Here is a 22,107-nt window from a genome sequence, read left to right as displayed (position 1 = left end):
ATGCTTTTATGAGAATAAATTGGCAAGTTTCTGTTTGTCCCAGAAGATTATAGCTCCCCCGCCCTCTCTATTTTCTGACTTAAAGCTAGAGCCAGGGACATCTTGTCTGTCTGCACTGTTCTGTGCTTGCCTGTTCTGTTGTCCCATTTTCCTTCAATAACTCAAGCCAACTTGAAACAAAGTGCTACTCAGTTCCTGTTTATTGGCATGTCCCAGGTATGTTCCAGCTTGAATTCAATTGATTTTTTTTAACACATGCTTTTTAAAACCAAATTTAGGGAAACAAAATTATTCAACAGTTAAATTGTATAAATTTTTCCAAGTTGTTTATTAGCTTAGTTATTAATATTTTATTGTTATTTTTATGAATAGCTCAATTATTTTCAGGACTTTTATTTATAAGACACTGAGAAGAATGAATAGTATATTTTCAGAGGAGTCGGGTATTTGAGATATCACTCTAACATATCCTTTTCTTTTTTTCAGGAAAATTAATTGCCCTCTGTGTATTAAAATATGTTTAGATATTTTTAAAGTTTAAAATAATTTGCATGCATAAAAATTTTATTGTTATTTTGTTTATTGAAAAATTTTTAAAATTAATAAAGAGTTGAGAGAATAGAGGAATTTAGAGGTTTTGCTACATAGAAATAGCTTCCCCCTATTTGTGGTAGATTTCTCTGTAGTTACTATCCCTGGAGCTGAGCTTTCTGTCTGCCATTATCACCTTAGATGGATCAATTGAGGTGGGCAAAGGGGGTGATTGAGGATGGAAAGAGACTTTGCTTGGGGCGATAGGTACATGATACAGTGTGCAGGTGATACTTTATTGGGTTGTTCACTTGAAACCTGTATGGTTTTGTGAACCAATGTCACCCCAATAAATTCAACAAAAAATAAAATTATGACTGAGAAAATGAGAAAAGAAAAGAGGAAAATAGACTAACTAATTAAGAAGAATATATAGTTTAAATATTAAATTTTATAGTTGTGAGGAAGGAAAATGTACTAAAGGTAACACTGAGGAATACGAATAAGAGAGTAGTTGCCACAGGAAATAAGAATTAAGAAGATAAAGCCTAAGACAAAAAAGAAAACGAAATTCATTTTTAAAAGGAGAAAAAGAATAAAATAAATATGAAAATAATCAAGAATAGACAAGGTAGAATTCAGAGAAATAAATTCAGGAATTAGAGCAGTAAAATTACAACAAAGGTAAGGTTAAAATTTTTTTTTTAATGGGTGAAGGATTGAACAGAGTGACAAAATCAAAAATGATGAAATATGGTAAAACAATACAGGGGAAGAAAGCACCTAAATTATTTATCCCGGAAGACTTAAAATTAAAAACAAGAAATGATGAAGAGTAAGCTGTGTTCTGTTCTTTTAGGGACCTCTAAGCTAAAGCAACTCCTGGAATTGGGAGTCCATAAATAAGTCCAAGAGCAGAAAAATATGGGCAGAAGGCAGTAAGAATTCTTGGTCTTAGCTCTTTGCCTTGGCTGCAAATAACTGAAAGCTAGGAGGTGAGTCCTTCAGTTAACCTGCATGCAAACAGCTAGTAGCCAAGAGGTTTTCCTTCACAGTGTCATATCACATAGCCGTCAGTAACAAGCGGACCAAGAGGATTTGGCTAACAAAATAATTCCTGAGAAGCTACAGTCACTTGTTAAACATTAGCAGCTTCTAGACATAATGCTTGCTGTTAGGAGGTTTGTTCATTTTGTGACAGGGGTGGTGAGGAGTAGAATACTCTGTTTAAACATGCAGTCATTGAAATCTTGGCAGAGGGAATACTTTCCTCACAAGCTTTCATGTTTTATAGTTTTTTAAAACCTCATAGTGAATGTAGGTTTATATGAAACAAGAAGCAATCTTTCCAATGGTGCTGAATAAAATTCGTTGTTTAGGCATCCAAGACAATAAAGCTTTTCAATGATTCTGTCCTTTCTAGCATCTCAGCCTATTTTCTGAAGGCTGTAACTTCTTGCAGGTGGAAGCTCTACAGCAAGCATGTCAAACTCAAACGTTAGCATGGGCCAAATAAATGAGACATGTGGCCCGAGGGCCGTGAGTTTGACATGCTTACTCTACAGGTTTAAGGGCTGCATCAAAGTTTCATTTTAGACCTATCCCATCCTAGGCCTCACCCCCAAACCACTTTGAATGTCATTAATTTGCTTTTATTATCTCTAGTTCTTCATTTCGCCATCAAATTAAATTAAATTAAATTAAATACTCGGTTGCTTTCCTTTTAGTTTTAAATCTCATAGTACCCAGGACCTATATTTATTAAATATACAAGGACAAATCAGACAGCCATGGTAAATGTTGAGAAAGGGATATTAACATCTGTAGTTCTTTTCCTATTATTTTACGTTTTAGGTCTTTCCCTTTCTCAGGTTGCTAGGAGGGAAGATTAACCAGCACAAATGTGTCCTTGTATGTTTTATCCCTTCTGTTCCCTAACACTGAATTGATTCCCTAAAGCAAATGGGGCCTTTTTATTTTGACAGCTTCTACCAAAAATGATTAGAAAACTTAGTTCTGTTTTTAGAAGACAAGCATTCTATTTCATACACTGTTCCCATTCCTCATTGTAATCTCTCCTGCTATACACATTGCACCCAGTTTCTTTTATGCTGTTTGACATAAATGAGCAGTTTATCTTCATCCTTCATGTAACAATGATTTTTAATAGAACTTTTATAAATGCTGTATGTTATCCAATGTCTATCATGGGTGATATTTTTATTAATATGAACATGATGCAATAAATTGTATTTTTAGGTTAGAAAATAGCCCAATTCCTCCATTTTGTGAGGTAAATATTTTCCGTATTTAGATACCTCTTCCTTTTGGGGATACCTCCATATATTGTCCTGTGTGATGCTGTTATTGCTGTTCTGGTTTGTATCTGTTTCTTTTTCTGTTTATAACTAACTAGAGGCCCATTGCAGGAAGATTCCTGCAAGAACAGGGCTTCCGGCGGGCTTCCTTCCCGCCACCGCCACCTCTCCCGCCCCCCCCCCCCGCGCTTTCCCTGCCGCCTCTGCCCTCTACCCCCCACCCCACGCTTTTCCTCCCGCCGCCGCCACCCCCCACCCTCCTCGCTTTCCCTCCCGCAGCCGCTGCCCCCCCTGTGCTTTCCCTCCCACCACCACTGCCCAGTGTTTCCCTTCCACTGCCGCCCCGCACTTTTCTGCTGCCCGCCGCCGCCGCCACCCGCCGCTGCCGCCACCCGCCACCCGCCCTTTCCCTCTGGCAGCCGCCTTGCTTTCTGCTTTCCCTCCCTCTTCCTTCTGTGCTGTCTTCAGTCTTCACTCCTCCCTCCCTCAGCATATGCAAATTAACCGCCATCTTGTATTAATTTGCATACTTGCTCTGATTGGCTGTGGGTATAGCAAAGGTCAATTAGCATTTTCTCTTTTATTAGTGTAGATTCTTGAGACTGAACATGATAATCATAGTGTCAATGAGCAATGCTAGGCTCAAAAAACAAACGAACAAATTAACTAAAATACAATGTGGTGGTTCTTAAATCAGGAGCCTTTTTAAAACAGTGTTATAGAGATATAAGTGACATGCATTAAATACACTATAAGTGTATGATTTCATAAATTTTGACATGTATATACCTGTAAAACCTCGCAATCAGAAAAAAGAACAATCTTTCATGCTCCAAGTTTCCTCGTGCCCCTTTATAATCTGTCCCTCCCTATGCCCTGCCCCTCATCCCCAGACAGCCATCAGTCTGCTTTCTATACTGTAGTCTGCACATTTTCTAGAATTACATGTAATGGAATCACACATTATATACTCTTGCTTTTTTGTGATCTGACCTTTTTCAGAACCTAACACACTGTCTAGCACATAATGTATACACTGTTTATAGTTTGAAAGAAAAAGTGAGTGAATGGAATACAAGTTGCTCTTTTTGATTATGGTAATTATTCATATTTTTACCTGAATCAGTAATTCATTTCTTCTTATTGGCAAGTAGCATTCCATTGTGTTTGATATACTACGATTTGTTTCATTTACTGATTGATGGACATGGGTTTTCAGGTTGGGGCTATTACAAATAAAGCCGCTCTGAAAGTTTGCATATCAAACCAAAAGAACAAGCCCTCTGAGATTCTAAACTTATTTTGGTGCTTCTTAAATCAAGAGCTATTTAAAAGATTGCGATTCGGGAAATTCCAGACCTAAAATAAAATAACCAGGGGTGGAGTATAGAAGTGTATATATTTCATAAAAACATCCAAATCAATAGATCATTGTTTGAGAAGCCACCGTAATGAATGTCTTTATGCATATATCATCCAAGCCTTTCACCAGGCTAATGTGGCTGCCCACCAAACTACGTTGTTTACCAAAATAAAGTTGAAAGCACCATATATATGGAGACTTCATATAAGAGTTTGAATATAATAATGTGACTCCTCATTTCTATTCAGACACATCTGGTATGAACCCTAACACTTGTGTCTTGAAGCAACATAGTCCTATCCACTTTATGGAGTTGTCAGTTAGTTTTATAGCTACGCTGGTAATTTCTTTAAAAAAAAAAACAATGTTTGCTTTAGAAATTATTTTGGCTTTCTTCAAACAGGATGAATTAAACATTGCTGATTCTGAAGTAGATACCCAAAAACGAGGGAAGCGGCATTATGAAGAAAAGCAAAAAGAACACTTGAATACTTTAAATAAAAAGAAACGAGAACTGGATATGAAAGAAAAAGAACTAGAGGTTATCTATCATTTTTTGTTTTATGTTTTTGTTTACAACCTTAGTCCTAATTCCTAAAGTGCGTTTTCCTTAATATCCTGTTTTCAAACATACACAAGTTGTCCGATGAATATCGTTTCCTATAAAGTAACAGCTGTTTTGGTGAATCAAGATAGAGGGAGGCTTAGGGACTCTGAGTGTGGGGACTTAAATAGACGAGTACGAAGAGGACTTCAGGCAGGACTGCGACAGTCCGGCGTCTGAGAGGGGATGGCACTCCCTCCAAGCTAATCTAGCTCCTTCCAGGCCTAGTGTGCAGCAGCTTTATGTCAGAATACCCATCCCTGCCTCTGAGTAGTTGGGGCTGGGCTGGGCTGGGCTGGGCTGCAGTTCTGCTCCTGCTTGCTGGACAGCCATGATGACAGCTGTGAGCAGCAGCTCTGTTTTTGGAGATGAATTGAAAGTTAGACTCTAACTAGAAGAGATGGATCTCAACTCTGCCTTTATGTATCTTGGAAAAGGACTGAAACTCTAATCCATTGCCTTGCTTATTCAAGACCTACACCAAATGTTGTAAATATAAAATAAGTACTGTGTGTGAAAGTGCTTTGAGTTTTTTAATATTTTATAAACATGAGGGTCTTTTTGTTGGCATTTCAATACTATTTGGTGTTCAGAGTCCATCCTAAAAACCACAGAAAGCTGTCTGACCTCAGTGCCCTGCATGCCAACTTTTCATAACTGCTACTTGAAATTTGTTTCATTAGGAACTTACGGAGGTCTTACAAATTATTAAAGATGTACACAGTAGTGTAATTTTCTCTAAGATTTATAGTGACTACTATATTCTCAATATAAAGCTTAGAGAAATAATATTGACACCAAATGCATTCAAAATACATTTTGTAAACATAAGTTTAGAATTTTAGTTTGCCTGTTTTGGCATTAGTAATACAATGAATTGTTATCTCAAAAAAGAGTTTTAAAGACATTAAACATCTGTTGTCTTAGGAGAAAATGTCACAAGCAAGACAAATCTGCCCAGAGCGGATAGAAGTGAAAAAGTCCGCATCGATTCTAGATAAAGAAATTAGTAGATTAAGACAAAAGATCCAGGCAGAACATGCTAGTCATGGAGATCGAGAGGAAATAATGAGGTAAGTGGTTGGTAGCTTTTCTACTTGGTTATGTTATCTACATATGTTATCAACACAAAAAATAAATATTTAAATATAAATCTTAAATTTGGATCAAATAGTTCCACAGCATATAGTTTATAGCTAAACTAGTCTTTCATATGTGTACGTTAATAATAAACTAACTTTGCCATGGTTGGGTTGCTCAATAGGTTGGAGCATCGTCCCATACACCAAAAAAGGTTTTGGGTTCAATCCCCAGTTGGGGCGTGTATGGGAGGCAACTGATCAATGTTTCAGTCTCACATCGATGTTTTCTCTCTCTCTCTCTCTCTCTCTCTCTCTCTCTCTCTCTCTCTCTCTTTCTCTCTCTCTGTCTCTCTCTGTCTCTGTCTCTCTCAAAGTTAATAAAAAAATAATATAAACTAACTTTTTTCTTCCGAATTATTACAAAACTCATTACAGAATATTTGCGTATAAATGTTATATTTATACCTATAAGGTTCATATAGACATGAAATTGTTCAGCTTCACAAGTAATCAAAGAAATGCAAATCAGAATAATTAGAAGCCATTTTCACATACATGAAGATGGAAAAAACTTCATGTCAGTCAGAGCTCAGTGAAATGGATATTTTTATTCTAGATAAAAATGGAAGCTCCAGTGTAGTAAGAGCACAGGTTCTGAAGCAGAAGTACCTCGGTGTGAATGGCTATTCTGTTATCTTCTTATATGGCTGCAGCAGCTTATCCAGTTCTCTGAACCTTGATTTCTCATCTGTAAAACAGATATAATTATAGTATTTCCCTCATAGGGTTATTGTGAAGATTAAATGAGACCATTCATAATAGACAGATATATAGGATACATACTATGTTAGATATTAGTGTTTCTGAAATATATTAAGGCAGTTTATGTCAAATGCCCTCAAAATTTTTGTTGTTAGAATCCCAAATGAGAAAAATAATTTTTGCTTGGATATGTTTATTGCAGTATTATTTATAACAGTGAAAAATTAGAGCCGTGTACAACTATAGGATGATGGTTAAATTGAAGCAGAAAATTGTAACTATGCACTTTTGAAGAACTTTTCCTATTGAAAAAAGGGCTGGAGATGGGAGCCATCTCAATTCTATTTTTAAAAACATTAGAAAACAAAAATAGTAAAGTTTTTCTTTAAAATAGATAATACCTCAGTGTTTAAAAAATACATATAGAAAGACCAAAAAAAATTATTTCCTCTTTTTACTTTTATCTTATTAAATGTGCTCTCAGTGTTTCTATATGCAAATGTAAGGTAATGTGACTGCTTTTTATCCTTTCAGATACAAAATATAGCACAGTATATAAACTCTTTTGCAGATTGCTTTCTTTGATTTAATGATATAGAGTGTTTTGGATATTTTTTTCATTGTTTTAGAGGATTCAACCATCTATTGATGGATAGTTGAGTTTTAATTGAATCTTTTACTATTATATATAGTGGTACATAATAAGTAATTTTGTACATGTGTCATTTTATTCAGGTTTATTGTGTGTGTGTGTGTGTGTGTGTGTGTGTGTGTTAGGAAAAAAATCATTTTGACAGATTCCCCTTTCTGGGGATTGTATTTAATTTGCACTCCCATCAGGAATGTATTAGAGGGCTTGTATCCCAATAGCCTAAACAGTGTGATCATCTTGTATGTTTTTTGCTGCTGGACAGTCCCCCCCCCCAAAAAAAAAAAAAAAACACCAAAAACCACACACACAAACTTCGGTGTAATTTTAATTTTTTGTTATTGAACATTTTTTTCTTCTCTGAACAACTGTTTATTCTTTGTTCTGTGCACTTTTTATGTATTTTTTCATTGTCCCATGGATAATTTGGGTGTAAGGTAAGGAATGTATTTTTATTTTTTCCCAAATGGCCCTGTAGCCATTTGAAAAGTTGTTTGTCCTCTAATTGTTTCCTTAAAAATGGCTACATGAATAATATTTTTGCATATTCATAACTATTGGTCTTAACTTGAATTGAAGACTAGTTTACCCTAATGTAGAATCCCCTGTCTCTTGAGTATCTGTGATAGTGCTTGTCTACGAAGTCCTGTAGCTTGTCCAGAATGTCAGACTCCGTGATCCTTTCACTTGGTACACAGCATGCTTTCTCACTGTGGAGACTCAAGTCTTATTTCTTAAATGTTTTCTTGTGTTTTACTTTTTAAAGTATTTTCTGTTCTGTTCACTTTACTTTTTGAGGTCTTCATCCTATATAATAAAAGGCTAATATTAATATGCAAATAGACCTAACTGCAGAATGACTGATCACCGGGGCAGACGTTCAGCACAGGAACTGCCCCTGGTGGTCAGTGTGCTCCCACAGGGGAGCGCCGCTCAGCCAGAAGCTGGGCTCACGGCTGGCGAGCACAGCCTCTCCCGCCTCTGCGGCAGCACTAAGGACCCCTAGGGGAGCAGGCCTAAGCCAGCAGTTGGACATCCCCCTAGGGGTCCTGGACTGCAAGAGGGCGCAGGCTGGATTGAGGGGTGTCCCCCTCCCCGCTACCCCCCCCTCCATACACAAATGTCATGCACTGGGCCTCTAGTTTATGCATATATGTGTTAGATGGCCTTTGTCTTCTCTACATATTTTGTCTAACCATTTTATAAGTTTTTCCCCCCAATTTGTTTCCTTTTCTCCTTTCTGTTCTCTGTGCTCCTCAGTGTGTTCCCACATTGGTGTCTGTCACTGAGGGAAATATTTATTGCCTTCCAGTGTGATCCCTTTACATTTAGAAGGTGTATATTTTCTAAGGTCTGCCACTCTGAGCCCCACTTTCCTCTGTGCTTTCTCTGCCTTCTCTAGGGCTGGACTTTGTTCCTGCCCAGCCTGCTAACCACTCTTCCCGGACAGGGCAGCACCCACTCCTGCTGGTAGTGGATTGTGTTTACAACTCTGTGAAATCCGCTAGTTCTGGGTCCTCAGCACCCCCTGTACTCCCTGGTCTTCCCCATGAAATATATTTGAGATTTTACTTTTTTATGTTTCTTTGAATGGCCTTTATTTACTTAATATTTTGTTCATAAAATAGGCAGTACCAAGAAGCAAAAGAAACCTATCTTGATCTGGATACTAAAGTAAAGACTTTAAAAAGGTTTATTAAATTACTGGAAGAAATAATGACCCATAGATTCAAAACATACCAACAATTTAGAAGGTAAGTGCATTAAAAAAAATGATCACATATGCATTTTTGATTTTTCTTTGTTTTCACTTATCCCTTATAAACATTTAATTAAATTAAAAGAACTTTACGTGATTCAGTTAGCGAAGACCTGCCAGTCCTTACCTTGTCAGCTGGTGCTCGCAGGCCTGTAATTTAATCAGAGAATTATGGATTTGAGTAGGCCTTTATAGCAGCTGTCCAACTTTTCCACTCCATCAGCTATCCATCCTTTCCCAGATCATTCACAGGTGGCTGGTCACTGGCTGCTTACAGAGTCCTTTGGAGGGTAGCTCATTGGTCCTGAGGCAGCCTCTTTCACTCCTGGACGTTGCATGCTGTTAAGGGATGCATGTTTTTGATGGGACCTGCTGAGGCAATATTCGGTTGATTTACCCTGATCAACAAGAATGGTGTGGCTGGTAGCTTGATGGATGCAGAATCTCTGCTTTGTTACAGCTATAGCTCCACAACCTACTGCAGTACCTGAAACATAGTAGGAACTTGGTATATGTTAGTTACGTGAATTAATACAGGATTAGGGAAACTGGATATTATTAATGTACCCAGAAATGTACAGACTCACGTGGATAAATTGACCCCAACGAAAGTCACAAGCAACAAATAAAGCAGAGGACTGTTTAAAGGCAGGGATGACCCTTGGTGTGCTCAGATCCCAGGCAGCCCTAGTCTTTACACTGACCCTCTATTTTCCCAGAAGCAATCCCTCAGTCACGTGCTTTTTCCCTGCCTTTATACCCCAAACTCTATTAGTCTTAAGACTATAACATTTTTTTTTAATGTATCTAGCTCTACCACATACATGGAAATTCAGATAAAACCATAACAAGAAACAGGCTTTTACATGAGTGACCATATTCCTGAACTAAACTAAAACTTGGTTTCCGTTTTATAAGATATGTTGGTAAGGCTTACATAGGGTTTATTTTTATCCTTTTGAGGCTGCTTCTAAGTTTTGTTTGGTGGGACCAGAGCAGCCTTTAGTCGAGTACTAAGTTTTTCTACCTGGGACGCAGGTTCTGCGTACTGTACCTTTAACTTAAAAGGTTTCCACTTGTGCCCGTGGGAATGTGAACTGCTCCTGGCTGTGGGCGTCTTCTGCTGCTTTCGGGTGTTTCTCTCTCCCCCCGTGGGTGGCTCCTCACACCCGATGAGTAGAGTGCTCAGTGAGACCCGCGGCACCCTCTCCACGTCCTCTGGAGTTCTCTGTGCTGTGCTTTCCCCTGCAGACTCTGCCTTGGGAACCGAAGGCTCCTTGGCCTCCAAGGACTTCCGGCTCCACTTAGGTTTCCACCCTCTCCCCCTTACTCTTCCATAAGCTGTAATGGAAGGCATCCATAGGGCTCGGAAGAATGCCACCTGACAAGTAGAGACGGAAGGGGGAGTTTGCATTGTGCCAGGCATTGTGTAGGTATCGTAGCGATGCAGTGACTAGAGGTTGCCCTGCCCCTTTTTGCTGCTACAAAGTGAGAGAGGCAGATGACTAGATCTTTCCCCCACTGTCAATTGCTAGAGTCAGTCCTCGCTAGGAGCTGTGTGTCTCCGGCGTTAGGGTGATGGATCGGTACATCCATGTGGACCGGCTCTAATATCATGGGATACAGTCACTGTGAGATGGTATCATTCTGCAGATGTTTGTGCTAAAAATGTAGAGACAAGCGAAATAGAAAGATCAGGAGAAAATCACCTAAAATTGCACCTATAAAATTGCCCACCAGTGTTAACATTTTAGCATATTTCTGTCTGGTCTTCCATGCTGGTTAAAGATCATGCTGAATACACTCTGTATCTTTATATTCTTAATGTGTCCAATTTTTTTTTATTTAAAGGTGTTTGACTTTACGATGCAAATTGTACTTTGACAACTTATTATCTCAGAGGGCCTATTGTGGAAAAATGAATTTTGACCATAAGAATGAAACTCTTACTATATCAGTAAGTATCTTAACTTTGCATGTTAATTATTAGGAAATGCTTTGTCAAAGTGTTGAAAAGAAAATTGATCTTATTGGCTAAAGCTGCTATTGTAGCTTTTTTAATAAAAAAAAAAATCTACCCCAGGCAACTACATTATTTTCTTATGGTGATAATTAGGAACTTTATTTCAGTGACACATAGTTGCCTTCTCTTTCTACTCCACTGGTTTCTTTCTTGAAATTATGTGGGACATTATAGAAGGTCCATTTTCTCTGGTCTCACTATAGCAAGCCAAGAAAGAATTTCTCAAAGAATGTTCTAGCCCACGTAATTGTCTGTGCTACTTATCTCTGAAGGTGTACCTAGATCTGATCTCTTTGGAGAGAGAAAGCTGCCACATTCAACTCTGTGGAGTCTGTCTTCATGTGTTCTCTCAGAGTCACGTGCGTTGAAAGAGGGAGTGCAGGGCAAGAGCAGCTACCCACTCAAATAACTGGAGCAAAACTTTCAAACACTACTTCTAGTTGCCATAAATTTTATATGTCCATGTTAATACTTAGAATAAGTAATAATTTGCAATACATATACAAAACAAAGGACTCATATCTAAAAATTTTAAATAATAATTATGCAAAAGAATGACAACACATGTAAAAATGATCAAAAGGTTTAAACAGGAACATCATAAATTAAAGTGTCCACATGGCAAATATGCCCATGAAAGTGTCCACTATCATTAGTCATCCGAAATTCCAATTTATATCATAACGTACTATCACACCACCATTAGTGTGCCTGAAATGAACAAGACCGATAGGAATATCCTGTGTTGGTGAGGTTGTAGACTGAGAACTCTCATTCCGTGCCAGTGGGGCTCTGACTTGGTAGAACTAGTTTGGAAACCCGCCTGCCACTGTCGGTTAAAGCAGGTCCACTCTTCAGAAACGGCAATACTCATTCATGTGGTTAAAGTCAAAACAATGGTTACCTTCTGGGATTGCTGGTGACGGGGAGAACACGAAAATTGGCAGAGATGCCAGAAAGGTTCCGTCTTGATCTGAGTGGTGGTTCTTCAGTGTGTGTGTATGTGTTTGTATAAAAATTATTTGTGCTAAACACTTCAGTTTTGTTCCTTACGGTATGTAATTTAGACTCTAATAAAAAAATGAGTAAAAGAGCAAAGTATTAGGAGTGTTTGGGTAATTTATCCCCAGAGCTGACTATACAAGTGCAGCTAGATTTTCTGATGTTGTCATCCCTGTTATTCAAAAGAACATTATTGCTTTAAGACTAGTCATCTGCCCTGGCTGGTTTGTTCAGTTGGTTGGAGCATCATCCTATCCACCAAAGGGTTTCGGGTTTGATTCCCAGTCAAGGCACACAACTAGGTTGTGGGTTTGATCCCTAGTCAGGGCTCATATGGGAGACAGATGATCAATGTTTCTCTGTCTCTCCTCCTTTCTCTCTATAAACAAACAAACAAACAAACAAACAAACATATCCTTAGGTGAGGATTTAAGAAAAAAAGGAATCTAGTCGTCGTTTTTCAAAAACGGGAAATTGATACCGATGTCCCATGATAAGTTAGTAATAGATCAGAAGTAAAATTTAGATCTCCATGATTCATCCAGGGATTCATTCATTAGATTGATACCAAATGCAGTTTTGGGCAAAATATTACATTCTGTTACTTAGTTCTTACTTTCATATGTGTTTTTTTGTTTATTTGGTTTGGCTGTTTACTATGTATGTTAATGTTGCCTTTTCATTTGGATTTTCATGGAGGATTCAGACTTACAGATGATAAATATAAAATTTCAGTGTATGTTTAAATTCAGAATATTTTATAACTCTTAGATGATTAAAAAATAAATGAATGCTCACTTGAGAGCTATATAATTTTTCAAATAGCAATTTGCAAAATATGTGAATCCATGTGTCTGCCAAAATATGTGTGATTAGCCTTCACGATGTAGAACTGGTGGGTGCTGCCCTTTCACCTCGTGTAGCATGTTTGTGCAAGCGGGATTCTGTCAGAATGAAGGAGTGCCTTCCGATGTTCAGTATACCGTCTTCTCAGGCAATTGTGACAGTGTGCTGTTCATTTATTAATTGCTAGTTTATTGTTCCCATGAGCCCTTATTTATTAAAGGGGGTTTTTTCTAAGAGATTTTGTGAATTTCAATTCACTGCTGTTATTTTCTTGGCCAGTGTGAGCCTGTTTAAGTCAGTCTTATGTCTTTTTGACAATCAGTAATTGCTTTTAAAGCAACTTTACCACTAGATGTCACTGGAATTCAAGAAACAAAAGTTATCTTGGCACTTAGAAATGTTTGAAAAATGAAATAAACAAAACAATCCCATTTACAATAGCATCAAAAACAGTAAAATACTTCGGAGTAAATTTAACCAGGGTGGTGAAAGATCAGTCCACTGGAAACTATAATGCATTGATGAAAGAAATTGAAGACGACACAGGTAAATGGAAAGATAGCCGGTGTTCATGGATCAAAAGAATTAGTATTGTTAAAATGTACATACTTTCCAAAGCCTGACTAGATTTAACTCAGTCCCTATCAAGATTCCAATGGCATTGCTCACAGAAGTAGAAAGCACGATCCTAAAATTTGTGTGGAATCATAAAAGACCCTGAATAGCCAAAGCATTCTTGAGGAAAAAAGAACAAATCTGGAAGCAGTCACGCCTCTTGATTACTACAACTTTTAACACCGTTTGAAATCTTCCCCAAGAAGAAAACAAAGGAGGAAGCTCCTTGATGTTGGTCTTAGCAATGATTTTTGGATTTGACACCAGAAGCACAAGCTTTGGGTATATATCCAAAGGAAAGGAAATGAAATCACATTTGCACCCCCATGTTCACTGCAGGATTATCTACAATAGCCTAGACATGGATACAACCTAAGTGTCCACTGAGAGATGAATGTGATATTCTCTCTCTCTCTCTCTCTCTCTCTCTCTCTCTCTCTCTCTCTCACACACACACACACACACACACGGTAATATCATGTAGCCATAAAAAGGAGAGGAAATGGACATCCAGGCAACAACATGGATGAACCTCAGGGCATCATGTTAATAAAGTAAGTCACACAGAGAAAGACTAATGCTGTCTGCTGGAACCCATGTGGAATCTGAAAGAGCCAAACTCGGGGAAGCAGCAGAATGGTGGTGCCAGGTGTCAGCGTGGGGGAAACAGGGTCACAGGGCCCAGGCTAGCCGAGATGAGTAGGTTCTTCCCGATGGTGTCTTCTACAAGTTGTATGGTTTCAGGTCTGCAGGGGACTATGAAAATGCCAGAATGACTAGTTCCAAGTATTGTCATGACTAACATTTGGCTCACATTGGCATTTTTATTATCAAGCCTTTGGAATTGTGGTATGTTAGATCTCACTACAGTGAGAAAATGCTTCCAATGTTATTTTTCTCACAATACAACAAAAACCACTGTTATATATAGCTCATTGTTTTACTGTAAAATTTTCAATGGAATAGATGTCATTTCCACGTGACTAAATGACTTTATTCTCTTTTATTATTTTTAACTGTAAACCTATTCTTTCTAATGCAAGACATCCTTTTTGTAAAGAATCTACTAATGCCTGTTTCTGCACCCCCCACCCCCATTGACTCATTCAAGGTGCAGCCTGGCGAGGGGAACAGAGCGGCTTTCAACGACATGCGAGCCTTGTCCGGAGGCGAGCGCTCCTTCTCCACCGTGTGCTTCATCCTCTCTCTGTGGTCCATTGCCGAGTCTCCTTTCCGATGCCTGGACGAGTTTGATGTCTACATGGTAGGGTTACCTTTTAGAGTCTCGGGTTCTGTCTACATGGTAGGGTTACCTTTTAGATTCTCGGGTTCGGGGTGGGTGGTGGACGTGTGTTTTGTATGGAAGCAACGCTCTTTGGTTTTACCCAAATAGAGAAGCTCCTGCCCGGCACTTCAGTCCGCGGTTAGTGTGAGAGAACTGAAGAGCTGCCGTTCTCTCCCTGCTGCAGTATGGCAGCTACAGAGACCCGTCCTGCTTCCTCCTCTCCTCTCCCCTCGGGATGGCCTTCCTCTCCACCGATGGACCTCCTGGAGCCTCTTCCCTACTGTGTTCCCATCTGTCATTTTAACAGAAAGTCAAAAGCAGTTAGTTTACGACTTTCCTTCCTCCACAGCCACTCAAAGAGCAGTAGATATGACACAAGGGAGTGGGAACACTTGATTTTTGAAGTCTAAAAACCCAAGCTTGAGACCAATTACCCAAATGACTTTGGGCAAAGTATTTACCTTTTCAGGCCTCAACTTCTTCATCTTAAAATAAAGCTATTAATCTTTCCTGCCTCATAGGGTTATAGTGAGGCTCCAGTGGGGTCTTGCTTGGTGCACAGAGTAAGTTCTTCCGAATTATCTATGAATCATTTTCTGTACTTCATGCCCCGTTCTTTCCTAAATCCACTGTCATCTGAGTTTAGACTGACTACTCTAGCAAAACTGGTTTAGCCAAATCATAAACCAACTTTCAATCCACTTTCATTCTTTCAGTATTTGGCACTGCAGACCTATCCTCTTCCTCCAAATGTATCTTCTCGCTGGTTTCCACCTCCTCCCTCCTGGTTCTGCTGCCCCCCCTAAATTTGTTGCCCTTAAGTGCTTGAGGTCTTCTTTGTTGTTTATTTTTTACACTGTTGTTGATTTTCCTGGACACCATACTCTGTTTCTCCCCCCCCTCGCCTCCCTGACTCACAGTTACCCAAACTACTACCTGCATTTGGAAACCGTTCAGATCTCCCCTGACATCTCTCTTGCCCATATGCCCAACTACCAGTCAGACATAATCTAGCCAACAACCTGCATCTCACACTCAGCATGTCTGAGACCGAATATGTCTTCCACCCAAAGCCCTGCCTTCTCGTCAGTTTCTACCTCCAGTCGTGGCAAATTGCCAATGCCAACCCAGTCACCGAACTGCGAAACTTGATCTGTGATTCTTCCTTCCACTTGCACATTAAGTCTGACCCCTGTCTGTTCCTCCTTTAAAATATCTAATTCCTGCCCTCTTCTTCCTGGTACCTGTCCTCCTCGCCTTTTACCTGTTGTTATCACCTCGTGTCCAGATCCCGACTTTAATCTTGCTGCTCCGTCAGTCCCTCCTTCACCATGACCCAGTGTGTATTTCTAAAACAAATTGGATTTTGGTCACTTAGTTGTTTAAAACTCTCCCTGGGCTAATGGTCCCGTCTGGGATAAAGGCTGATTCTGTAGGGTAACTTGGAGACCCTCGTGTTGGTGATTTTCCAAACACTGTGCCTCTGCTTGTTGTGCCCTTCTTCACGGTGTCGCACCTACTCCTCTCTCAGGACTCGGCTCAGATGTCCCCTTATGTGGCCTCCTGGCTCCCACCTGCAGGCAGGTTAGAGACGCCTCAGAGCTCCCTCACATTGCCTCATTATATACTTTATATTATGTATTGCATGGACTATTACACTAGTATTTTATCTATATGTATTTTCCAGTCCGTTTTTGTCCCTCTTATGTCTGAATCTCCCACCAAATTGTAATCTTTTTGAGGTCATATTTCTACCTTCTAATGCCTAGCCCATAGTAAGCATTTAGAAAATGCTTATTCATGAATCAGAATTTATACTTGTGAGTGCTATGTAATCTTTCAAGTGTCATTACCGCCCCCCCCCCATATCATTGTTGATTAGTTAGAAATTCCTCTGAGAATTGGCTTTGAAGCTAATTCACCAGTCTTAGAAGGCAATTGTTCTTTCATGCGTTGTTTTTGTCCCAAATACCATTTTGCAGTCCAGTCCTATGACTCATCTTATGTCATATTTAATTCCGGACAACTTCTTTCTCTTTCAGAAATTTAGAGGGTCTTAATCAGGATGGCATTTTGCCCCATTAAAATTATTCAGAAAAATGCACCCAGGTTCTGAGAACCAATCCAAAGGAAGCAAATATGTTTTTGGCGCGTTGACAGCTTTGTTATTAAATGATAGGCCACGCCGGGGCAGTGTTCTGAAAGGACAGGTTTCCATTTGTGCAAGCTCTGGTTATTTTTGTTCACTTTACGTGAGATTACTTTGCAGATATTCCTGATGGAAGCGTTTGTATCCTACGAGCCACTGAGCAGTGTAGGCGGGATGTGGGTCCCCTGTCTGCCTCCAAGGCCCATGTTCTGAACCAGCAGGCTGCACGCACACGTGGTTTCCAGGAGTCCTGTCAAAATGCATCCTCCATCTGTCTCGGCTCCCAGCGCTCAGGAGCTCGCAGGGATGGGAGGGCTGCTTTGATTATTTTTCTTTTCTGTTATTTAACTCAGAAAATGTAAGCACAGTTTAATTCATTTCATTTCAAAACCTGTTATAACTAAACATTCTCTTTCTATACACCGATGTGCTCTTTATTTTAAAGATTTAATTGAAAAATTGGTCTGTGAATTCAACTTGGTTCACGTTGCACAAATGGTAGAAGATGAAGGGGGCAGGCAGTGTTTAAAGCACCTTAATCATTGAGGGAAAATTTGAGAGTCGTGATAGGTTTGCACTAGTCACTTTAGATACTGTTCTCCTGAGTGACTATTACTGAACAAATTAGATTCATTCTGGAGCAGTGCGTGGTGTCTTTGGAATGCTTATAAACACATTTGCCGCAGAAATTACCTGGGAGAGATGTACCCAGTTGTTTTCCCTAAGAGTTTTGGACATTATGTTCCCTAAGCTTGGCATCAGGGAGAAGGTAATGGATGATCCGTGGATAAAAATCCAGGGGTTTGCAGCAGCCAGCAGATTACTGTGTTCCCAGGAACTTGATTGACAGGCCGCCACCCTGACTTCCGCTTGTTCTCCAGGACATGGTGAACCGGAGAATCGCAATGGACATGATACTCAAGATGGCAGATTCCCAGCGCTTCAGACAATTCATCTTGCTTACCCCTCAGAGCATGAGGTAACTTTTAAGTCTGCTGTGAATATGTGTCAAGTGTATAAGATGGGGAGAAGTCTTTTATAATCTCAAATTTTTTAATAATATATTTTTATTGATTTCAGAGAGGGAGAGAGAGATAGAAACATCAATGATGAGAGAGAATCATTGACCGGCTGCCTCCTGCATGCCCCCCCCCCCCCTACTGGGGATCGAGCCTGCAACTCGGACATGTGCCCCTGACCGGAATCGAACCCGGGACCCTTCAGTCCACAGGCTGACGCTCTATCCATTGAGCAAACTGGCTAGGGCTATAATCTCAATTTTTAAAGTGCAAATGCTTAAATGACCATTAAAGGAAAAATTAGCCTCTACACCAGTTCTGAGATTTAAGGTAATTTTTTCTTTGTAGATATTTAAAATCTGGTTTGTAATCTCCCTTCCTAACAGAAGCAGGTTGATCTGGATGTGATTTTTGACTGATGACTGTTTTATTTGAATCTGCTCCTCTGTGTTTATGACGACCAACTAGTGGCAAGTGGTTGTAGTCCTTCCATTTAGACTAAAGGAACGCGCATGATTCCCTGCGCTTGGCTCTTTTCCCGGTCAGTTACATCCTTCCCCACAGGGAGCGCTCCTCTGCGCAGTCAGCCTCTGCTGGGTGCCTGCTGGGGACCAGGCCGTGTCGCTTAGAGCCCGTATTCTCTCTAAAGTGGCCGCTTTGGTGGGGGTTTAAATTTGTTACTGGAAATATCAGGTAACCCCTTTCCAGCTAGACAAGAAGAACAAGAGTAAGGAATAGTTGATATATAAATCCCCCTCATTTTCTTTTTCTGTCAAACTGAAAACCCATAGCATTTAGCAGGAAGTTAATTTTTTTAAATGGAAACAAATTATTTCCTTATTGCAAATCATATTTCTTCTGGAACTTCAGAGAGTAGCCATACCCCCCTGCTGTGAATATATGTTAACAGATAACAGCCATTTAGATTTATAGTTTCATGAGAAGGAGGAGAATTTTCTCGTAATGTGAAAACGTTCTTTGAAATGTGAATAATTAATTTTACTTCCTCTAGCTCACTTCCATCAAGTAAACTGATTAGAATTCTTCGAATGTCTGATCCTGAAAGAGGGCAGATGATACTGCCTTTCCGACCCGTGGGTCAGGAGGAAGAAGAAAATGGAAGTTGATTGTCTTCGTGTTGAAAGCTGTAAAGGGAAAAGAATTCAGGACTATTTGATGTAATGAAATGGAACTAAAGATATTCTGAAATAAAAGATTCCTTTGTATAGATGACCACAATAAAATATGTAAATAACCTAGAAAACCAGCCACAACCAGCAATTTAAAATTACTCTTATTTTACTTGGAGAAAATCAGTTTCATAGTACTGGATTTAAATCCTTTTATGTTTATTTGTTTATTTGTTTCATTTTGTTTTATTTTTAACCATCTACTTTTATAGATTCTTGTTCAGAAGTAAAATTTTGTACATATGTACATGTACATATCTGTTTCATTTGGGTTCATTTCTATAGGATTTGTAAGAATGAAAATAAACGTTTTGATTCCCTGATTATATTTAGTCCTGCTTTTCCAGAATATTACATTCTCATCGTTTGTTTTTCCTTTTTATTAATGAAAAGAACCACTCAGTCCGCTGGAGAATCTGTTTTCTGTGAGTGTCCCGAATATCCCCAGGGCCCACTTCCTTCTGCTGCTGCTTCATGACTCACAATTGCAGGTGGGCGCGCGTGGTGTGTGTGTGTGTGTGTGTGTGTGTGTGTTGTCTGTCATAGTGTTGGACACATGGTAGGTCCATGAAGATTGCTATGACGGCATGGCCCAGAGCCTGACTTAACCAATTGCCCTTCCAAGGAGCCTTCCCAGCTCCTCACCCCACCCCACCCGACCCTCACTCTGGGGAGGGAGCATGGGGAGGCACTCACTGAACCTTTCCCATCTCTCCCTGCCCCACTTTGGACACACCTCGCTCAGGTGTTAAAGACACCAGGATATTCTGTTAGCACTTGGGGTGGAAGTTTGGTTTCATCGTGTTTGTGGTTCGGTTTGATTGCCTCAGCTTCTGTTGAATGGATAAGTGATTAGGCAGTGGTCTCTGTCTTATTTAATAATCCTAAGGCAAAGAAAAAGAGTTTAGCAAAAAGCACTCAATAAGAAATGAATAAGATAGCACTGCACTGTGATACTATACTGCCTACATGTGGCAAATTAATGTTAAATAATTAAAATGAAAAATAGTTCCTCGGTCACACTGGCCACATGTAGCTGGTGGGGACATGCATGTTCCCATCACCCAAGGAAGCTCTGTTGCTCTAGACATGCTCGGAAAATGCAAACCTGCCTTTAGAGTCCTTTGCTTTTAATTTTAATTATTGATTTGAGAGAGAGAGAAACATTGATGAGAGAGACACATCGATTATCTGCCTCTTGCACACCCCCTACTGGGGATCCAGCCCACAACCCAAACATGTGTCCTGACCTGGAATCCAACCTGCAGCCTCTTGGTTGGTAGGTTGATGTTCAACCCCTGAGCCACACCAGCCAGGCAAGCCATTAGAGCTCTTGATGGAATCTTTTCTGCCTTCCTCCCTGGGGCTACGAAGGTCAGGGTGTTGTTCCATCCTGATAAAGAACAGATGGTGTCCTTCTGGTTCGGAAAGACCTCTTCCGGAGGACATGCCCAGCCTGCCGAGTGTGCCCTCCCAGCTCGTGTGGAACACAACGTGTTGTTAGCACCAGAGTCACACTGAGATACATTTTATTTTCATAGCGTGAGCATTTTTTAAAGATGAAAAGGTTGTGTTTTCTGTAAACTTTACATGCCAGATGAAATTGTCCCTCTCTTGAGGGCCAGAATGAAGTTGGAAGGTTGCTTTTCCCGTTCTGTTGTCATTAATTCCTCGAATTCCAGAGTTGTCTGATTAAGGGTTAGATTTGGTAAGTAGTAGCTAGCTGACCCTTGATAATTATGAACATCGGTTTCACATCTAAAATTATGAAATAAGAATTCAGGGAAAAAGTCAAATGTTATAAATTTATTTGGGACTTCTATCGCCACCTCTTTGAAAACTCAAGCAGAAATCAATACACTTTTTGTCACTTTCAATAAATAATATCTTTGTGTATATATATATATAGGTAGATACACTTAATGAGTTATTTGTCAGGATTTTTAAGTTTTATACTGCATTAATTCCAAAACAGCTTTTCCCAGGTTGGTAGGATGCAAATGAGGTAAGAGTGAAGGCAACCCTAAAAGGCATGCAAATGTAGTACATTTATATTCACTGGTAAGACGAGCTCTTGTGTGTGGACCACATGGAAGAATCAAGAACCCCTGTGTGTGTCTGTCCAGTTCTATTTTACAGGAAAATGGTGACAGCTTATAATTAAGTTACATTACCATAGGGGGGGCGGTGAGGGGGTTCTCAGTGCTACTGACATGTAATCAGGGAGACACAAGCATTAGCAAAACATGAATTAGAAGTCATAGAACTCTGCTGCACACTTCTGGCCAGGCTTTGGAGAAGGAAGGTTGGTTATGAAATAATATTACACATATCACATTGTGGCAGGTTGTTTTATAATATATGCTTTTTAAAATTCATTAGCAAATGACATTCTCATGCACACGAGTGTTTCAAACACAAGAAGCAAGTCCATGTATAGGTAGTCCAAGCAATGTGTGTGTGTGTGTGTGTGTGTGTGTGTGTGTGTGTGTGTGTGTGTGTGAGAGAGAGAGAGAGAGAGAGAGAGATAGCTGCAGATTGAATGGAACATTGAAACTTATGCAGTCCATAGCGTTGACCTCAGCTCATTTCTGAATGTCACACTGCAGAAGTAGTACAATGGAAGGGTCGCTCTTGGCCGCTTCTTTGAATTCATCCAGTGTAATCTGGTCGTCTTTGTTCTTATCCATCTTGCTGAAAATCTTGTCTACCCGCTGCTCAGGAGTAAGGCCGTCCTCATTCATCTTCATCATGATCACAGTGCCCACCATTTTGTAGATAGCCTGCAGAAAAGAAGCAGACCAGAAGGTTCTATGATAGGATCAACAACTCCAGTTTACTCCAAAGACCTCTTTAAGTGCTTTAAATATGAGAGTGATATACTCAGATATGTGTGAGTCTCAGGACCAC

General features: G+C 39.7%; 2 protein-coding genes across 2 annotated transcripts in view; one reads left to right on the top strand and one right to left on the bottom strand.

The window, feature by feature from the left end:
• The window catches only part of SMC6 (structural maintenance of chromosomes 6), a 57,069-nt gene extending 37,546 nt beyond the window's left edge, over positions 1-19,523 (top strand). Inside the window, exons 21-27 of the mRNA XM_079791672.1 lie at positions 4,616-4,753; positions 5,744-5,889; positions 8,938-9,063; positions 10,920-11,025; positions 14,666-14,818; positions 17,870-17,967; positions 19,020-19,523. Of these exons, the coding sequence (XP_079647798.1) occupies positions 4,616-4,753; positions 5,744-5,889; positions 8,938-9,063; positions 10,920-11,025; positions 14,666-14,818; positions 17,870-17,967; positions 19,020-19,134 (882 nt within the window). The 3' untranslated portion in view covers positions 19,135-19,523. The remainder of the gene's footprint in view (positions 1-4,615; positions 4,754-5,743; positions 5,890-8,937; positions 9,064-10,919; positions 11,026-14,665; positions 14,819-17,869; positions 17,968-19,019) is intronic.
• A 2,011-nt stretch (positions 19,524-21,534) lies between these two features.
• The window catches only part of VSNL1 (visinin like 1), a 59,431-nt gene continuing 58,858 nt past the window's right edge, over positions 21,535-22,107 (bottom strand). Inside the window, exon 4 of the mRNA XM_079792904.1 lies at positions 21,535-21,980. Within this exon, the coding sequence (XP_079649030.1) occupies positions 21,783-21,980 (198 nt within the window). The 3' untranslated portion in view covers positions 21,535-21,782. The remainder of the gene's footprint in view (positions 21,981-22,107) is intronic.

This window comes from Cnephaeus nilssonii (genome assembly GCF_951640355.1).
Source record: "Cnephaeus nilssonii genome assembly, chromosome: 15".
Taxonomy (NCBI): Eukaryota; Metazoa; Chordata; class Mammalia; order Chiroptera; family Vespertilionidae; genus Cnephaeus; species Cnephaeus nilssonii.
This window is presented reverse-complemented; position numbering and strand designations above follow the sequence as displayed.